This window comes from Urocampus carinirostris, chromosome 7 (genome assembly GCF_059441175.1).
Source record: "Urocampus carinirostris isolate Australia breed hairy pipefish chromosome 7, RoL_Ucar_1.0, whole genome shotgun sequence".
Taxonomy (NCBI): domain Eukaryota; kingdom Metazoa; phylum Chordata; class Actinopteri; order Syngnathiformes; family Syngnathidae; genus Urocampus; species Urocampus carinirostris.
In genome coordinates this window covers 35417125-35438279 of record NC_142355.1, presented here as the reverse complement: position 1 = coordinate 35438279, position 21155 = coordinate 35417125, and the positions used below count along the sequence as shown (strand labels likewise).

At 39.0% G+C, this 21155-nt stretch overlaps 1 protein-coding gene across 12 annotated transcripts in view; it reads left to right on the top strand.

The window, feature by feature from the left end:
* The first annotated feature begins 1070 nt into the window (after positions 1-1070).
* The window catches only part of ap3b2 (adaptor related protein complex 3 subunit beta 2), a 65507-nt gene continuing 45422 nt past the window's right edge, over positions 1071-21155 (top strand). For 6 of the 12 annotated variants that reach the window (XM_088340728.1, XM_088340724.1, XM_088340722.1 and 3 more), the window contains exons 1-4: positions 1071-1329; positions 16502-16577; positions 18775-18849; positions 19047-19142. In XM_088340728.1, the coding sequence (XP_088196854.1) occupies positions 1217-1329; positions 16502-16577; positions 18775-18849; positions 19047-19142 (360 nt within the window). In that variant the 5' untranslated portion in view covers positions 1071-1216. Of the gene's footprint in view, positions 1330-6414; positions 6950-16501; positions 16578-18774; positions 18850-19046; positions 19143-21155 lie in introns of those variants that run through there. The other 6 variants (XM_088340725.1, XM_088340718.1, XM_088340720.1 and 3 more) reach the window with 1 other exon arrangement.

Sequence of the window (21155 nt, the reverse complement as noted above, 5' to 3'; positions counted from 1 at the left end):
CTCGCTGCCAGGACAACATTGCGCATGCGTAGTACTTCAGCTCGAGGACCGATTTTTAAAAAAAATCATATAAAAATTAAAATAAATAGAATAACACCCGTCTATATTGTCATTGATGTCCTATACTTTCTTGAGGGTAATTTAAAAATTATTTTTAAACTTTATGATTTCGTTTTTAGTTATATGAAGTACAGCTGAAACGTTCAAAAAAATTGATCCTCTGGACTTGTATGTATGAAAAAATATTTAAAAATATAGACCCTTTTTTGTAAATGTTGTCAACAATATATATATATATATATATATATATATATATATATATATATATATATATATATATATATATATATATATATATATATATATATGATAATAGGAAGAAGAAAGAAGAAAAAGCTCATTAAAAAAAAAAAAACGTTTTACTGAAATTAAATGGGTAAACAAAAAAATATTGCCCGGGTTCACGGTGCCATACGTACGATGTTCAGCTCCGGTAAGTCAGTGTTGTTTTTATTGTATTATATTTGAAAAAGTGAAAATTATTATAATTGATATTTCCTTAATCTTAAAATTGGATATGATTATCTAATTTATAGAGTTCTTCTGCCTTATTTTTTCTTATGGAATATTTCCAAATCAAATATTCTCTACCGTTTAACAGTTTGAGGTCACCAAGACAGTGTGTTTTCCATGAAAAGTCAAAACTTTTTCTATCAATCAAATCAAATTCAAAATGAATATAGTCGTGACATTGAGAAAGTTAGAAAGAAATATTTTTGACTTGAAAAAAAAAAGTATCTTTTAAGCTGTTGCTTTGTCAAATTATAAGCGACCTCAAACTTTTGAACAGTAATGTATGTATTTTAATCATTTGATCCTCATGATTTTCTTGCGGTTATTTGAACTTCCACACTATTTTATATTTAAAAATATTTACAATAATATAAATTTGGTCATTGTTTAACCCTGAAATTACCACCCAATCTGAGCCAAACACTTCCGGGTCCACGCCATCTGTTATCACGTGACCAGTGCATCATCACCCACCCCCCTCTTCTCAATCCCTCATCTCCCCCCAACTATTATCCTTCATCTATCCTCCCAGGGATTACACGGTGGTTGTCTGCCTCCAGTAACCGAAAACCAACCTCTATACCCCGCAGCAAAATTCTCCGTCACCTCGGCGGGAGGTCGAAGAGGCTGAAACGGCAGCGCCATGTCCGCCAGCTCGGCCTTCAACGACGAGAAAGGGGGCTCGTCCAGCGTCGGGGAGCCCGAATATGGCCACGACCCGGCGAGTGGCGGCATTTTTTCTTCGGACTATAAAAGGTATATTATGCTCTCTTTGGACCATACATTGATTTTATTTAATATTTTCTAGTGTATTTTATTTTCTTTTTTTCAATGTCAACATCCCTCCCGATTTGAGCTTGCTAGCTTGAATGTCCTCCATCCGGGTTGGCGTGATTTGTGACCCTACGTATGATGTCTAAAAAAACGGGACTAGTAAATGGTAGTTTATCGTCATATGAAGAGTGTGGGTTCAATTAATCCATAAACGAACGAAAAGTGTGTTTAAAAACAAAATTTAGCAGGCCTCGACTTCATTTTATTCAGCACCTTCCCTATTGGACAGCGCCCCCGTTATTCGTCACACATTTACGTAAAACATTCGTATTCTCGCGGTTCGGCATTCGCGATTTAAAACAAATTGTCAAGTCAGGTCAAGTCATGGTTATTTGTACAACCCTTTATCACAAGGAGTCTCAAAGGGCTGCACAGACCACAGATTATTGCAAACTGCAGACTACATCATTTCCAAGGATTTTAAGCACAGCCATGACATTGAAAATACTGATCCCCCAATCTGGTGGGCAGCAACTTTGTACAGAATTGAAAATAATTGTTTTTTTAAGTGGACTTGAAAAAAATTGCTCATTTTGATTGTATTTTATTGTTACTTTTCTGTATCTTTCACATATTTCTTGTAAAATGATAGGTTCAATAAGTAGTCTGATATGTAAGGTACCGGACAATTTTGCTTATTTTAAGAATTGGATTTATTACTAAGAAATAGGTCTTAAGAAGAGAAAAAAAACATTGATTCCAAAATCTGATTTTGCCCGTTTTATCATTTTCAAGGAAAACAAATTGAAATTACAGTAAAATCAGAAAAAAAGACTTAAAATCAGGAAATAATTCTGTCAATGGAGTATTTTTCTCACTGTAAAATATCCAAAATATTGACTCTGATGAAACGTGTTCATGCATGTGCTTACGAACACTTAAACAAACTGATAACTGGTCTCTCACTTAACATAAACCTAAAAATAAACAAGATCCTCCAAGATGTTGCTTGAACAGAATATCAACCAAATTACTTCAAAACTTCACCATGCAATGTGAGTTTTCCATGCACACTACAATAAAATTAAAAACGTCATTCTAATTGCACTTCGAGAAATTACCTTATAACGAACTGCTTTCCTACTGAATTCTCACCGAACTATGAAATAGCAAATGCATACATGCACACACGTTTTCCCTAAGACCTACACAAACCAGCTGTCATCCTGGCGATAATTTATTTACATTGTGCAAAATTGCAGTTTTTGCCACAACTACTACTTTAGAGTGCCAGGACACAGACAGCAACCTCTTCTCTTACCACCCCACTCTCTCCAGGAATTCTTATGGCTGGCCGGGCTAAAAGAGGGAGTAGCGCCCAGTCCAGAGATGTCCAATTGTGGATTAATTCTAGGCTAACATTACACAATTGGGTTACTATGGATACGACACGATTCCGTTCTGAGGCTGGGATTGCAAAGTGAAATTGACAGGTCTCGTTGAATAGCAGCAGATCTCCGCAATGATTAAAATGAGATCGACACTGTTACAAACAGGGGTGGAAAAAAGAGAGAAGGAAAGAGTGTGGGAGCAAAATAGAAGGAAAAATGAGAAAAACAAATAAAGAAGGAGACAAGAATAAGCGAGAAAGCGGGAAAAGGAGAAAAAAACTGAGAAAATTGAGGGAAAGAAATAGATACAGAAAAAAATATAGAAATAAAGAGAGAGAAAATGTGCGGTCCCTTCTAAAGGTTTCTTCATTTTCCTCATGTTGAGGTTTTGAGTTTTTCCTTGCCCTCATGTAGGTTTTAGATCAGGGGATGGTTTAATAATAGTCTGTAGTTTGCAATAATCTGTGGTCTTTGAGGCCCTTTGAGACTCATTGTGATTAAGGGCGTCACAATAAACATGACTTGACTTGACATAGAAACTTACAGTAATCAGCTATTGAGTTCTTAACCCTCGGTATGAAAAAATAGTTAAATAGTAAAATAACAAAATCGTTTATATAACTTAATACTTATGAGTAATATACTTGTGTATGATTAAATAGTATTATCAGTAAATGCATGTAGAGGGAAAATGTAAATTTTACTTTTGTTGTGACATGACTTGTGCTGGTTAAGTGGAGTAGCTGGTGCATGCAAAGGTTTGAGGAGATGGCACATTAAGATAAAAAATTCCACTTACAAGGATTGTTCTGCCTTCATAAAATTTCCTTGAATTATTGCTTCCTTATTCCTAATAATTGTCGTCTTGCAGTAGCATATCGTCATTGTAATAATGCAGTGACAAAAAAAACAAACCGTTGTAATGTAGAGTTGCTGTATCCTAGGGTCTACTGAATGGTTGATATTGTCTTTAGGACATATATGACACAAATAATGTCAATGCTTTAAAAAAAAATGTATCGAATACTATTTAACGTTTCTGTCCGAGATGGCTTTGTATTACGTAAAACGCAATGGGAGGAAAAGCATTGGATAGATTCCTCCTTCAGAAACAGTAGAAAAGAAATGACTGTCTTTTTATTAATCAAAATCACTAACTTTTGTGTATTATTAGTGTTAGATAGTGTACAAGTCACCAGTGTGGATTTGGCATGTGTAAGCCCTTTCATTCATTATTCCTTAATTTATTTAGTCATTGTTCTAAACACATGCATCTTATATTTCTCATGGGTAGGGGTGCATTTGTGAGTCTCAATATTTTGCAATTACTGATTCCCACTTTCAAATGTCAGGTGGAAATTGGCTGCAGCCCATTTTTGGATCCTGAAAGAGATGTGAAGTTTAGAAAATGGTTTGATGGTTTTTTTGTCGACCAATAGAGGGAGTCCATGCCTTGTTTAGGATTGTAGCTTATGGCTCTGAATAATGGCTCTTAGGATGCTGTGTGAACTGAGCTTTATTTTTTACCTATAACCAATGTTCCCTCTAATTTTCCACGGGTCTGAGCGTTCACACAAAGTCGGTGAGCAACGCCTGAAACAACAGTCAGAAACCATAATCCCAAATGTGGCAAGATAATTAATTATCAAACATGTCCAAAACTTGACATTAAGTTACATTTTGCTGAGTTTCCGGCAATGCAAAATTATTTTTCTCATTTGAATGAATTGAGTCGTGTACTATTGCAAAGGTTGTACGGCCTACAAATGTCGTTTGTTCTTACAATTCTTTCACAAGATATCCATTTCTTTTTACTTCCAGATATATTTTGTCGCATAATATTAACATTTTGGGGGGCTTTTTTAGTCGGTTGTAAGATACAGAACTGTACTTAATCACATTTTTAGTAGAAGTACGATGTTGGCAACAAGATTCACTTGATATAATTGGAAATTATTTGAATGCAACACAAACTTTTTCTTCCTTTTTCCGTGTTTTTTTTTCTACTTTTTTAAAAATTCCTTTAAAAAAAATCTTATTGTGTTTATTTTTTCCGAGCTGTTACTTTTTTCTTTTTGTTCTCTATTTACTCTTTTTCCTAAATTTCTTTCTTTTCTTTTTTCTGGCTTTTTTTTCTAAATTCTTTCTAAGTTTTTCCTTCTTTTTTCTCTTCTTTTTGTTTCTTTTTTTCTCAGCTTTTCACTACTTTTTCATTTTGGATTTTTTTTTCTTTTTTGATCTATTCCCCCTTTCTTTTAAATCATTTTGTGCATAATTTTACATAATATTTGGTCATGTTGGGATTAAAGAAGCAAAAACAACCTGAAGAGCCGTTTAGGACCCGAAAGAGCCGGTTCCTTTTAGTGAGCCGAGCCGAAGAAGCCGGTTCTCGACAAACTCTACTAACTTTACTCAACTTCGCTCTACTTCGACTCGACTTCAAAATACCGCATTTAGTACACAACGTCAGGGGAACCTGTGTATTTTTACCTTCATGCACTGTAACTTTGACTTAAGTCGCTTCTTAATTAGTAATTTCGAGCCCTCATTTTTGTGCGCTGGCTAGATTTTCTTGTGCGCTGAGAATGTGTGAGCAGTGCGCAATTGCGCACGCGCGCAGCTTAGAGGGAACACTGCTTATAACGTATATTAATGTATTTGCGCAACAAATGATCAATTGATAAATATTACTGATGCAACAGGAATTTAATCCAGATCACGGCGGTGAGAGTGCCAAACCATAACCACTAGACAACCTGTAGAAGACACACATTAGGCAAAGGGACTACATTTTATCTCAACGTCACACTATTTTAAATTATGGTACCACATTGTTTAATAAATACTCAGGGCCATAATTAAAATCTTTTACATTGTACATTTTTTCCTTTAGTATTGTGTTCATAGTTTACATTTTCAATAAAGTATTTCACAATGTTTTACTGTAAGTACAATTAGTATGATGAGATAAAATCGAATGCGTTTTCCTATGTCATCTAGTCCCTAGTGGTCTTGTAAATACATAGTGGATTTAAGTTTTGTATTAGTATTACTTTGATTATTGTTATTATTACAAATTATTGGGCCAAGTTGCGAGAGTATTGTCAGACATTGAATCGGTTCGTGGACCACTGTTTGGAGAGATTTGTATGGTCTGTAAGAGGGCAGCAGGGCAGAGAGTTGGTGGCTGGGGAGGGTAGTCATTAAATATGTTGTCGGCAATGTCCATCAGACTGGGAAGAGAGCAGCTGATGATTGCCTGGGCTATGTTGATGACACCCTGTATGCTTGTCCTCTCAGCTGCTGTACATTTAGCATACCACATGCCAGGAGGCTATCCGGTATTTGCTTTCTGTAAAATCTGACTGAGCTTTGCCACGTCATTTTAGATGTCCCACTTTTATCCTTCTGGGGGGGTTGCGGCGATGGGGGACTGCCAAGGAGGCTGCTGAGTCACGTTCGATGAAAAGAGAAAAAAAATGCATTAAAGCTGGGCTGGGGAATGAGGGAATTAAAAAAAAGCTGTTGAGACTGGTGATGATTGCAATGGGTGGGGCACTCTCCTATGTCTGCGTGTGTGCTGATGGAAAAGAAGAGCTCTGCAACAGCGAGCATGCGAGGGAGGGGTCTCCACGGACTCCACACCCCTCTGTGACGAGCATCCTTTTCACTCAGTATCCGATGGCAAACGCAGCGGCAACAAAAGCAGGAACCGAAACGGAAAGGATCCCCTTGGTCATCGGATTTCTGTGTGCCCGTCTCCACGGCGACGTGTCCTCTGCAGGAATCGGAGCACTTTCCGAGTGCCTTGTTGCGTCGTGAGATGTGGACACCCGACCGGAAAATTGTGACTCTCTAACCGCTCGAGAGGAGAAGAGCTACCGGCTTCGGCGGGGATCCCGTAAAGTTTCAGTGGGGAAAATAACATCGTAAGATACCACCATGCAGAGGCTGCTACAGTTGCCGGTGAATGCGGTGAACATGGTGAAGACTGTGCAGAGTCAGGTTCAGGGCCACGAGGAGGACAAGAGCCCGGTTCTGACCCCTGATGCCGGCCAGCAGACTTGGTACAGTGCCGTGAGGCCCGACGAATTGCGCCACCTCCGCTCTGGGAGCGCCGGAGGAGGTGATGGAGGAAAACATCAGGAGGAACGAGCGCCACTGGAGGAAGGTGGCAGTGGGAACGGGAGTTCCCAAAGTCAACCTTTGCGGTAGGGGGGCCACAAAAGCCTCAATGTGATGGATGCTGAGTTGTAACTCGGTTGTTGATGAATTTGGTACTCAGTGAGTCGTCATGACGGATTGTTGAACATTGTGAAGTCAATCCGTTTTCTAAAAATCCTTACCACTAGACCACCAGTGATCTAGATGACATTTGAAATGTTTTATCTCATTATCACACTATTTTTAGTCACAGTACCACAAAAGTCAATTTTGTTGTGCATTTCACATGTTACAATGACAATATATGTGTCACTTGCTTAGAAAAGAAAAGAAAAAAATAATTTGTCACCAAAACCAAAAATAGTGTGACAATGAGATAAAATCCCATGCCTTTTCATATGTCATCTATACTACTGGTAGTGAGTAGGATCTGGCGCTCTAACAGCTGCAACTCAGGTTTGATTCCCATTCCATCCAACCGCAAAGTTATTTTTAGAAAAAAATAAAACATTTTTTTACGGATTTTTAATCAAAAAATAGGGATACAGGATTGTGTGTTATACACAAAATTACAGTAAATAGAGTATTTTTCAATTATTATACACAATTATCCAATTAATGAAGCAAGCTTAATAGATAACGGATTAATTCCTGCTACTCAACTGGTGTCTGCTGAATTTTGTTTTATCCTTGTTTAAATCACAGATAATTATGCTCATTTTAATTATTATTTTATAATACACCTTCAAATAAGAACACTATTATTTTAAAATACTTTAATATTTAATATGAAATTGATTTAATTTGTAAATTTTAGGTATTATACAATAAAATAGTTTATTTATTGTTAGTTAAATATTTAACTCCTTAAATAAATCAGGAAATTTGAAAGTTATTCTAACAATTTTTTTTATTGTTTTAATTTGATGACTTACTTAAATAATATGTCACGTTTGCCATGGCGCCTATTTGGCCCGCCCGTGTGGCGCCAGCTGCGGCTTATTGACAGATTGTCTTCCCTGCTATTTAAACCCAGTCCTGTCACTCTCCTTTTGTCAACAAACCTCTGGCCCGCAAGACGTGGGTTTTGACTCGGTCCTGTTGCCTGGTGGCATTTCCTGTCCAGTATTTTTCCCGTTTATTTTTGTCCTGTTTATTATTCTCTCCAGTTTTCGTTCCTTTCTAGTGCGTCCTGTGTTATTTCGATATCCTGTTTCATTATCAATCCTGACTGTCCCATCCTGTCCGGTATCGACACCATCTGCCCGATATCTACTCGGGCAATTGGTACCGATCTCGTCGGCCTCTGGCTTCCTATCATTTCACGCCCGGACTGCTGCCTAATGTGACTCCCCATTTCCTGTAAAATAAAAGGCTTGTGTGAGAAACGTCACGCGTTTGGGTCCTTATCCTGTTCTGGTTCATGACATAATAGATATGCATGGTATATTTTTAGAATTATTAAGTACTATGGAGGCAGTTTTACCAAATTGTTTTATTTAGTTATTTTAAATTGAAAATATGCATATTATATTAGGATTTGTCTTCAGTTTTTTTAAGTACTATAAAGACAGTGGATACTGGAAAAGTAGAAACCTATATACCCTGTCTTTTAACAAATGATTTGCTCTTACTCTATTTTATCTGCCATAGAATGCAATTTTATTGTTTATTTCTTTTTGCCTTGTGTTGTATAATTTCTTCAGGTTTGGTTATAGTTCTATGTTTTAAATTTACAGTTGTAAACTTCACCCAAAACATTGCAAAGTTCATATGGATATTTCTCTTTTTCAACTCACAAGTTATTATTGTTCGGGCTGTTAGGAGCTGTTAGCTTCATTAATAATGTACGCTGATGATCTGTTAGCTTTGACGACCTGCGTAATATCCCCAAGCACAACAATGCACGTTTCGGCCTCATTTGAGTATATTTCAAATCGAAGAAACTTTGATTACGTCATCCGAGTCATGCAAATACATTTTAATATTTGCTGATTTCCTGTGCAACAAAGAGTCATCCTTTTGTCGTGCCGAGGTTCCAGGTTTTGAGTTCCTTTTTCAGGTAACCAGAGACCCGGGGATGTTGTCGTGGTTGAATAATTGAGAGCTCTTTGTTGATACAGAAGCAAGATTGGTGTCGAGTTTATGCTAGTATGCTAATGCTTTTGGAAAGTGAGATTTTCTTTCCTAAATTGCAATTCGATTTCAATTTGTCATTGTTATGTAGCCAATAGGGGGCAACGTGGGTGTAGGAAGCATTTTAAAGGAATTGGATTGTTAAAGCTCTGCTTCACGCCATTTTGCGGTTCGACTTTAGCATCCTCACATATATTTTTCTTTCTATCTTTCTTTCTTCCATCTTTTTTTTCATTGGTTCCACAAACAAACACATCCATCCATTCATTCTCCGCTCCGCTTATCCTCAGTAGGATCGCAGGGGTACTCAGCAAAAAATTTACTTAATACGCAGGGTTATGGAATGGATTATCTACAATAATGAAGAGAAAACAGTATAATATTGTCACAATTTTAATTCGTGTTCCTCAAATAAGCATTTTAGGTCCATTCATTTTCTATATAATGGAGTGTATTAAAAAACAAACATTTCTTGAAATGTTATTTATATTCAGTACATGTTTTTAGAACATTTTAAGTAACATTTTTTAAACGCATTTCATATTTTATGTAAAATTCCAAACAACAAATCCTATAAAAAGCAATTTAAGACATGAAACCCAAAAAAATATAACAAAAATGTAATGTCAAGTCATATTTAACCGTATAGCTGTAGTAATGCACGGATTAATTGTATTATGTCAAGCATTACAAAAATACGACCCACGGGCTGAATCTGGATGATTAAATGTTGACCTCCATACATTTCTTAGTATGTCAAAAAAAAATAAACACATTTCTAGGTATTTTCTGTCAAAAGTTTTTATCTTTTTTAAATAAATGCAAACCAAATCATCGATCTGACCGCTGGAGGTCAGTGTTGTTTCTATAGCGTGGTGAGTTGTTTCTGGTGTAAAACTGCATTCTCTCAAAATACTTTTTCACCATTGTTCGTGTTTGGAAAATATTCCCTGTCATCAGTGATGAGAATACTTAAGGTGGGTTACTCATGTAGGGTAAATAATAAAATCATAATACTGAAAAAAAAGCTAAATATTTGGAGTTTTCTTTTACTGATTTGGCCCCCCTCAGAACAGAAAGTCTGGATCCAGCCACAGAGCAGGTTGTGTTTTTGTCAAGAACCAGAACAGGATCAGGACCCAAACGCGTGACGTACTCATACAAGCACGGGAAATGGGGGATCATGCACGTTAGGCAGACGTCTGGCGTGAAATGATAGGAAGCCAGAGGCCGACGAGATCGATACCAATTGCCCGAGTTGATATCGGTCGGATGGGGTGGATAACGGACAGGACGGGACAGACAGGCTAGATAATGAAACAGAATATTGAAAATAAACAGGACAAACTAGACGGGAACAAAAACTGGGGAAAACAATACACAGGACAACAATAGACAACAAAACTGGAAACCGAAATTAAACAGGACAAAATAAATGGGAACAATACCGGACAGGAAATACCAACAGGAACAGGACCGAGTCAAAACCCACGTCTTGCGGGGCAGAGGTTTGTTGACTGACTGACAAAGGTGTGTGTGTGTGTTCTGTATATGTTTCCTATGTTGCAGAAATTCACCTAATATGTGTGTTTATAGAACGGATTAACAACTAAATCAAGCAAATACTGTACCGCCTCCCTTTAATGTTATGTTCTGATGATCAGAACTCTGGTTACATATCATCCCTGCCATATGTCTCTGCATGAGGTTCACCTCAATGATGACAAGCCTCATTTTCTCAGTGATGGAAGCGGCGCCCCGCAGCATCACTCTGCCTCCACCACCGCAACGTCTCCCTGGACTATCCATGCAATAATCGGCGCTACATTCTCAAGCCGTGCAACCGCCATAAAAACGCAACTCGTGCGTGACTCTGCAGCTCTTCTTGTTTGAATTAAAACCAGTTTTTCTGCACGGTTAAATGACGATAGGAAGTCCAATCATGGTTGTGAGTAAATTAGGGGGAGCTATTATACAAATGAGCTTTATGACAGTGTCGTTTTCCATCCACGGATGGCCGGGCAATTGAAAATTGTTTTTGTGCACATCTGGTTGCTGTGGAAACTGCTTTGTGGAATGCAATTAAATGGGCTTTGTGCAGCTTTTACACAACAATTCGGGCTTGTGTGTTGTTACACTCTTTTTATATTGTATCACGACGACTATCATTGTGTTACCATGTCGCACTTGGTGTTATTGTAACGATATAGAAATTGAGACAAGATTGGTTTAAAAGAAAGTAGTCAAGTCAAGTCATGTTTATTTGTGATGCCCTTAATCACAAAGAGTCTCAAAGGGCTGCACAGATCAAAGACTATTGCAAACTATTATTACAGACAATTATGACACCATCCCCTGATCTAAAACCTACATGAGGGCAAATAATACACAGATATTGTCAACATACAATATAGGCTATTCGTATGCTATAGAATAGAAGTGTCTTTTAAGCTTAGATTTCAACATTTCCACTGAGGTTGCAGATCGAATCTCAGGGGGAAGAGCATTCCACAGCACCAGGGCCCGAAAGGAGAATGCTTTCGAGCCTGCGGATCCATTATTGGCCCTTGGTAGACCAGCATTTTCAGAGCGAAGGCTCCGGACCGGAGCATAGGGGGTAATTAAATCTGAAAGATATAAGGGAGCTAGTCCATTCATGATTTTGTATACTACCAACAGAACCTTAAAATCACATTTCACGCTAACTGGGACCCAATGCAGGTTAGCTAAAATCGGGGTCATGTGATCAAACTTTTTTGTCTTTGTTAAAAGCCTCGCTGCAGCATTTTGTACCAGCTGAAGACTCTTGATTTTGGACTTCGGGAGACTGGAGGACGAATTTTAGCAATGTTGCGAAAATGGGAGAAAGCTGTTCTAGTAATATTCTTCACGTGTGTTTGAAAGGACAGATGGGGGTCAAATATGACACCTAAATTTTTGACTGAGTCACCCTGGGTGATATTACATTTTTCAATGTTCAGAGACTTTTTTGACAATTGAGGATCAGGGAAGGTCTCTTTAAAAGCTTTTTTCAACAAAAATATAATCTTGATTTGGTTTAAGATTAGCACTTGGGGGTCTCTTTTTCCATTTTTGGGGTTATTTGAAGAACAACATATTAAAGAAATATGTCTTCATGGCAATCAATTTGGACCCATGTACAATGGTGTATTTTCTTGTTTTATAGTATTATCTTTGTATTTTACAAAAATTATTTCTTAATATCTCTCATTGAGAAAAAGTTTCAGGAATTGTTCCTTGCTTGAACATATAAAAATGTATTATATGCGTAACGTTTACCACCAGTTTTATTGAAAGAAAGAGGAACGGTTGCGCCCACGATCCGGTGTTCGCTGGACGCGGGAAGCAAGTTGCTCTTGCTCTCGGATTGTGATCTGAATGCGGAAGAGGATCTTCCGTGGCGAGCGATGGCAGTGTCAGGGACAGAAAAACAGGTCGGTAGCCGGGACAGGGATAGCAAAAACGTGGTCAGGGTCGGAAACGAGTCGTAAGCTAGAACGGGAGAGTAGCCGTAGTCGGGATCAAAACAGGTCGTAGCCAGAGACAAACTGGAGCAAAAACGGGACAGGCGGGAGTCAGGGTCAAAAAGGCTTTCCTTGTATCAACAGAGGTTTGCAGACAGACTGACAACAGGAGAGTGACAGGACTGGGTTTGAATAGGGACAGGGAGCCAATCAGAGCCCGCAGCGGTTGGCGCCAGATGAGCAGGCACAGATGTTTCACATCAGTAATCATGACATTTTCTTAATCCTTGTTTAGAAAAAATATAATAAATGAGAGGACTTCTTAATGATAAAATAAATGAATACATATTATAATGTACAATAAATATGATATAATAAGGAATAAGCATACATATTGTATATAATGACGAAAAAATAGATTTACTTTTTAATTTTTTTATTTGAAATAATAATTTCAAAATATAGTTAATTAGGACAAGTAGATAATTTTGATTAATTGCCCTGTTTTTTTCCTTATCTTAATTTCTCATGTTAGGACATTATTCAAAAGTCATTGGTTGTATACAATATTATTTGATTTCAAGCATTTGTTTCATCTTACAAACTATAATAAATGAGGTGAGTACTTGAAAACAACCGATACTTATTATAATATATAATAAACATATAATAAATAATACAAATAATGAATGCACTATTCATGTTCTTTTACTCAAAATTACATTATATTAGTTAAGAATATTTAATCAGGACAAATAATTAAAAATTAGCACATTTATCTGCCAATGTGACATTCTTAATTAGATTATTTGAATTGAATTGTTTTTATCTTCATAATGTAGTGAACATTGTTTGCCACGAGATTAGACATGGCACTCCTGGATGAATGCGTAGTAAAGATTTAAACGAGAAAATTAAGAAAAAAAAGATTTCATTATAAAGGAGCAAAGTATATTTAAAAGGTTGTGCATAGACTGGCCTAGGTTGTAACACTAGTGCAATGAAAAGTAGTGCAAGGACATTTATCATCAACAAAAATTCCCAAATTAGTTTTTATAAAAAGGTTTAAATTCCTCCTCAGCCCTAGTTCAACGAGTTCCTATTATTTATTTGCGTCAGGTATATCCTTCTGTTTCACACAAGGCTAACACATCAACCTTTCTTTTAGTCATCTTCCTTTCAATCTCCTCTTTCTTCCACTCAGTCGCTTTACTTCCTCATCCTCACTTTTACTGACCCTATAATTAGGGTTTGCGGGACCTTTCGATCTCCCGTCCCCCTTTCTCTGCCTCGCTGTCTCTTAGGGGCCGGTCACACAGCCGTTTGCGGCTGAATCACGGCTAAAATTTTGCGTTTTTTTTTGCCCGTGGTTGCCCGCGATGGAAAATGCGCAAAATTGGCCAACCCGCTGTTCATCGGTGGTATGCCCGCAAAACAGCGACTGTTCCGCTTCCTCATCGCGTCATTTCTGCGTCATTTTCTCGTGTGGACCACGGGTATAAAAGCTCCCGAGCCGGTGTTGTGCCCAAATCCGACTCCTACGCAACACCCCCACCCCCCACCCCCTCGCGTGAACGCACATTCTGCTGCGATCGCTTTTGACTTTTTCATCCGCGTTAACAAACGCATTTTGTCGAATACGATCGCACTTTATAGTTTAAATAAACGTGTTATATAGACTAGGATCTCTCAATTGTTATAATTAACTCGCTTTATTGTTTTAATAAGCGTTTTATATAGAATACGATCGCTTTTGTTGGAAGCGCAGCAGAATGCGCGTTCACGCGAGGGGGGGAGGATTTACCGTTCGATTACGTTCACAACAAAAACAAAGACGGAATGGTTTAAGTTGTATTACATTTCCAACAAATGCAAGACGTAGTGGTTTTGGTTATATGTTCGCCATTACATTCCCTAAACGTGAGATAAAACGAGGTAAAAGTGGTTGTAGTAGCGAGGGGATGCAAATCTCGGCAGGGATGCATTTCTCGGATAACACCGGGCTGTAGAAATCATAACCACTCAAGACACAGTCCCGTGAAGATCAAGATTTCAAGCTATGGCATCATCTCATCTCATCTCATTAGCCGAACCGCTTATCCTCATTAGGGTCGCGGAGGGGGCTGGAGCCCATCCCAGCCATCTCCGGGCAGTGGGCAGGGGACACCCTGAACTGGTTGCCAGCCAATCGCAGGGCACACAGGGACAGACAACTCATTCGCTCATTCACACCTAGGGACAATTTGGACCGGCCAATTCACCTGAAATGCATGTTTTTGGAACGTGGGAGGAAACCGGAGTGCCCGGAGGAAACCCACGCAAGCACGGGGAGAACATACAAACTCCACACAGGAAGTCTGGAGCTGGATTTGAACCCACGACAGGTTCCCATGACATGAACTGTGCCGCACAAGCGCTAACCACTGCGCCGCCGTGCTGCCCGCTATGGCATCATTTTTATTTTATTATCTTGAAAAGAAATGTCAAGAAATAAAAATGGATTAAGACGAGGTCACTACGCTGACGGGGATCCATGTTCACCCCCTTGACGTCTCGAGCACAACTGACGTGTGCTCGGCAAATCGCGCTGTATATACGCGGAGAAAGGCGTTTGACTGTCACACGCGTAACACGCTAGTTTCACGTAATAACACCGCGATACAGGCGCAGAACATGCTATTACCATGCTCCACCCACGATTACCCGCTGAAATTTCCCGTCCTACCCATGTGTAACCACGCCCTGGCCGCGGCCAGAGCACGTTGTTCCGCGTCATTTCCGCGTCATTACCTCGTGTTGACCACGTGTGCGGCACGCGGTTTAACACGTGCTCAAACTTTTGAGCAGCTCAAAACTTTTTTGCGCGGCCAACCGCGTGTGAATTTCTGACCGGGAGTAAAGCACTGCTGTATCTCGTCTATATGGCGGTCTCTAAACGTCCAACAGCGCCCAACAGTGTCTGCTTCACGGCCAGAAATTTCTGGCCATGGTTCAGCCTCGATACGCTCGTGAAAGGTTTCCGACTGTGTGTTAAGCACCGCTGTATCTCGTCTGTATGGCGATCTCAAAGCGTCCAATAGCGTCCGCCTCACAGGCAGAAATCTCTGGCCGTGATTTAGCCGCAAATGTCTGTGTAACGGGCCCCATAGGGAGATAGAGAGGAGTGGTAGTAGCAGATCTGAGCAGATCTGAGCAAGCGTGCGGATATGTGAGCACTCGGTTGGTTTGGACACATGGAGAGGATGGATGAGGAGCGAATGTTGAAGAGGATATACAGAGCAGAAGTTCCAAGATTGACGTGGATGGATTGTGTTATGAGTGCACTGCAGGAAAGAGGTTTAAATCTAGTGGAAGGTAGTGCTCTTGTTGGTGATAGGAATGAGTGGAGAGGTGTTGTAAAAGGATAGTGGGATGTTTGGACGCGTTCTAAGGGATGGACAGGGCACCTATATGATGCGTCAGGGGTAAACCAGTGAAAGCTGTCGGGCCCTGTTGTTGAACAGAAGAGTGTGTTGTGTCATCCTGACCCGAGTGACATGGACGCTTTTTTGTGTCCCGTTTTATCTGGAGGGATGAAAGCTTGACCGACTTTGGTGCCGAGGTGCTTTACTTGGGCATTTGGGACATGGTCCAAAAAATGTTGTGTGTGTTTTTTGCTACTTTTTCCCTTTTTTCATTTCTTTGTTTTGTGTATGTAATTGTCTTGCTGTCGGTCACCCCTCTCGAGGGATATGACCAGTGTAGATCGATAGATAGATATCCCTCTGTGTCTTCCAGTAGCAGTTCCTTCTGTTTTTCAGTACCCTGCCTCAGGGCCACATTCGACAAATGAACAGCACTAAATTGTACCTAATGAGATTATTTTTCATTTCGTGTGGGCAAAGCACGGCGACAAAAGTTTGATGGTGCACTAAAAAAGACGAAACGCTCAACTTTGCAAGGTGAGAGCTTGAGCTAACTTGTTTTTTTTTTTCACAGACATGACGACCTGAAGGAGATGCTGGACAGCAACAAAGACTCTTTGAAGCTGGAGGCCATGAAACGCATCGTGGCGGTGAGTAATCGTTTTCTCCCTGGTATTTTACATAAAAAAACTGGGGCAAGGCACGGAAGACCAGCTCCTCACTTTACTGCAGTTAATATTCAAAAAACTTTTGGGGGTAAAAGTCTTTTGATGCATAAACTGCAGAGTCAAAGATACAGTCGGCTGTTCAATATTCATAACTGTGCTGCTTTATACCCCATGAGTGAGTTTTGCAAAGCGATGTACAGTAGACCTCTGGGATACGTCGTCCCCACTTTATGACAGTTTCACTTTATAGTGTGGAATAAGATATTTTTTGGTCCCTCTTTACAGTGTTTTCTCCACATAAATTATTTTGCGTACCGAAATGCTTGTATAATTCCAACTTGTGGTGTTTGTGTGTTATGCCTCTAAGATGCCTCGTTGCTATCGGTCAATATCATATCAACTGCTGGTCTTCTATTGGTTCACCTAATGGTGTCATGAAAATGTCGATATGTTATTGCCTAAACTCCCTCCCACAATGCCTTTCTCATCATTCAGTTCAGAATCCTATGTGTATTGTAAAGACTGTGATTCAGCAATGAAATATTGTTTCATTTTCTACTGTATTTATTGGTAATGGGCCCCAAGGCTAAAAGTGATGCTGAAGGGAGAATCAAAAGCATGGCAACCAGGGAATGGAAGGTTGCAATTAACAATAAATACGTAGAAAGTACACAGAATATTGACCAGGACTATCATTAAAAATAAAGAGAGAAGTAAAGCAGGGAAATCCTTTAAGGGAAAGACAATCTGCACATGATTTAAAATCAGGTTCATTTTAATCCTCCGTCGCAGTTTCCATCAACCCGCTACTCCATTTGACCAGGTCAAGTCATATCACATCAAAAGATAAATCAAATTTCATTTTTTCTTGACATGTCTGTAATTTGAGTACTATAAGCTGCCACATTTGTCACACAATTTCAACCCTGCGGCCTTATACAGAGATGTATTTTCTTCTAATGGCCGCCTGGAGTGCTTGAGCAGAAAAGGTGAGACAGGTGGTGCCGAGAAAGACATAAGTCAAAACCGGCAAAAAGCATCATAGAGGAAGAGGTTTGACGTACAGTAACTTGCTTTGTTCATAAATAAAAATAGCATAAACTGATCTTCATCGTGGAAAGTGCAAAGTTGCTGTTACTTGTGTTGCTGCGTCTTAGTGCATTTTTTGTGTGTTTGTTATTAAAACTTGAAAAATGGTGTACTGTCTTTCTTTTCGATTATCTCATGTTTCAATGTGGGCACATGCGGCGTGTATGTTTTTATCGTTTTTCCTTTAAAAATCAATGGGGTGCGGCTTATAGTTAGATGCGGCTAATAGTCTGGAAATTATGTAATTTATTTATTTTTATTGATTTAACCACATGCACAAATATTACACCTAAGAAGTACAGTACAGTATTTTATTGTTTTCATGTTTTGGCCCTGGGGGTTCGGAACGCATTTCTATGCCTCGCTATACAAAGAAGTTATTTACTATTTTATGCACTGTTTTAGCTTACGTAAAGTCAAATATACTTGTCCTAAAATCTGACTTCAGTGTTCGAGTGCGAACTATGGAAGAAGGGTGTCGTAAACCACGCTTTGCGTTGGAATGTGCCTTTTGTTCCATTCTGTGCAGATAAGTTATTGTTATCACCTCGCCTGAGGGGTTGAAGTGTGTGTCTTGCCCCATTCTGTCCCGAGGGTGATGACCTGTCACCCCTCCTCCCATTTTTCGAAAGAGGATTGGGAAATCTGCATCGGCAACAGCATGGACCAATCGGCAGCAGCTTGGTCATGGGGCGTGAACATTTCATCGGCATGTGTTATAACATGGGAAAACCCTGGAACCCCCTCGTCTTCTACACACGATTGTAATTTGGCACGGCAGAAAGACTTGATCTGTTCAACTCTTTGATTAGGCTAAACAAATTAATATGTGGACTATACTGGTCGCTCGGCTCAATAATTTCTCCAGCTTCTTAACATGCTCCAACTGTAAGGGCTTAGACAAGACACGTGAAGTGTCTTCTGAGTCAGATTTCAGGCTAATCTGAAAACCTTACAACAGCAATTTCCCTTTGCGAAACCCATGTTCAGGACAATCTCATCTCGTTTCCTGGGGGAGTCTACTGTTCTGCAGAACTCCTGATTCCCTGCGTGTGAAAATCTTTGGTTCTTACTCCTTTGTTCCCCACAGATGATCGCTCGAGGTAAAAACGCGTCGGACCTCTTCCCTGCGGTGGTGAAAAACGTGGCTTGTAAAAATATCGAGGTACGCAACATCCACCCAATCACATCCTCTCTGTAATTTATGCTTATCATATTTACACAGCCTCTTGCGGTTCGAGTTTATCGCACCTGGAGGAAATAGCAATTTGGTTCCCTTCGTTGTGCATTTCATTACCGTTTTGCTCCTCGCCTCACTTGAAATGGAAATAATTGCAGTTTTCTTTTGTATTGCGCTCGCAGGTCAAAAAGCTAGTGTACGTGTACTTGGTACGCTATGCCGAAGAGCAGCAAGACCTCGCCCTGCTCTCCATCTCCACATTCCAGCGAGGCTTGAAGGTACATGAAGTGGTTGCAAATGGAAAAAAATCTAGAAAAGACATTTTTTATTAAAAAAACTGTAGATCTAGGCATTGCACTAATATTGCATGCATCGTATTAGATGGATTGAATACGGAGATACAGTGCGTCTAAATGACTTAAAATAAGGAAAAAAAAAAGCAATGTTATATTAAAGATTTCATCTCTCATTTGCTGCACCGCTTATCCTCAGTAGGGTTGCGGGAGTGCCCGGAGGAAACCCACGCAAGCACGGGGAGAACATACAAAGTCCATTAGCTGGATTTGAACCCACACAGGAGGTTCCCAAGACCTCAGAACTGTGCTGCACACGCGCTAACCACCGCCTCGCCGTGCTAATAATATCAATTGACATTTTTTATTTTAAAAGCTACAAACAAATTTTGCCTTGTTTTTCCTCTGTAATTCGTTGTATTAAATCCTTACTTAAAGGTACTATTTTCTTTTTGTTTTTATGTATTACGATTTGAATTACATGCAGCTCAGAAATTGAATACATTTATTGTTATCAGAACAAGTTACAACGTATTAGGGTCAAAAAGCCCCAGTGTGTATTATATAGTGACACCTAGCTGTGCAAAAATACTTCATTCATTTAAGTTACACAATATTGATTTAAATAATAGCAGTGTTTGAAATAAGGTCTGCCCGGACGCACGGGGCGTGCATCTTTTACGTCGGGCGTACAACTTATAAAACGTGGACGACAACTTTTTCAACAAAGAAAAATTTTTTTTTTTAAGTTTAAAAAAAAAAAAAAAATTGAGATCAAACGTTTGCTTTATTCCGAGTTCGAAATCTTTGCTCGGTTTGGAAATTTCAGAATTTCGGTTTGTTTTGCAATTTGCTTACTCGGCAGCCAATCAAAGCCTGCATCGAATAACTTCGTGCTTCTGGATTACATGGTCGTACATTTGCGTTTCATTTTCCAAAGTAGACGCACAGAGAAAACAAGAAAACAAATAAGTGGTTAGGAATTGAGCCAAAACATCCGCCCCAGAAGAAAGATTCAAAAGAAGCTAACTAAATTGATGACGCTACAAACGTAAACGTACATTAAAAGCATCGTGAAAAGACGAGTTCACGTGGCTTGTAGCAAATATTGCATGAATGAGGATGAGTAAATACAGGTACATACTGATGACAGATGGAAAACAACAATGTCATATACAGTGGGACCTCGCTACTTCGCGCTTCGACGTTCGCGGATTCAGAGCTTCGCGGGCCTAAAAAATAATAATAATGAAATAGAATAATTGAAAAAAAAAGAAGAAATTCATTTCATTCATTCATTTTTTATTTTTTTTTGAGCATTTTTGAAAGGGCGTCGCTACTCCGTGGTTCCATGTTCGCGGGTTCAGAGCTTCGCAGGTCTAAAAAAAAAATAGTAATAAAATAAAATAATTACTTTTTTTTTTTTTTTTTTTTTTTAAGCATTTTTGAAGGGGCGTCGCTACTTCGCAGATTTTCACTTTTGGCGAGTGGTTTTGGTCCCCATTAACCGGGTCTAAAAAAATAATAATAATAAGATAATAAATAAATAAATAAATATTATTTTTTTTGTTGTTGTTTTTTTTGTTAAGGTGCGCTGCTCTTTCGCGTATTTTCACTTATCGCGGGTGGTTTTGGTCAATAATTAACTGCGATAACCGAGGTCCCACTGTACATGCAATGAATGTTATAAGTGGATTTATAATAAACGTAATTTTAAAGTGTTGTTCTGTTTTATATTTTGATCATCAATCCTTAATACTTTGCAACAATGTTTTTTTTTTTTGCGATTAGTTGTCTTATTGTGTTTCAAGTTGTGAAAAATGGGGCAGGCAACTTTACGGCTGGGCAGGCATCTTTTCAGAGTTGTCTGCCCTGGTGTCCACTAACTTTTTGTCATGACTTTCAGACACTGAAAATAGGCAAACACACATCTCATAAAACTGCTTTTTTTTCCAAGGACTCGTAGACTTAGAAGTGTGTAATTCTTCAGAAAAGCTG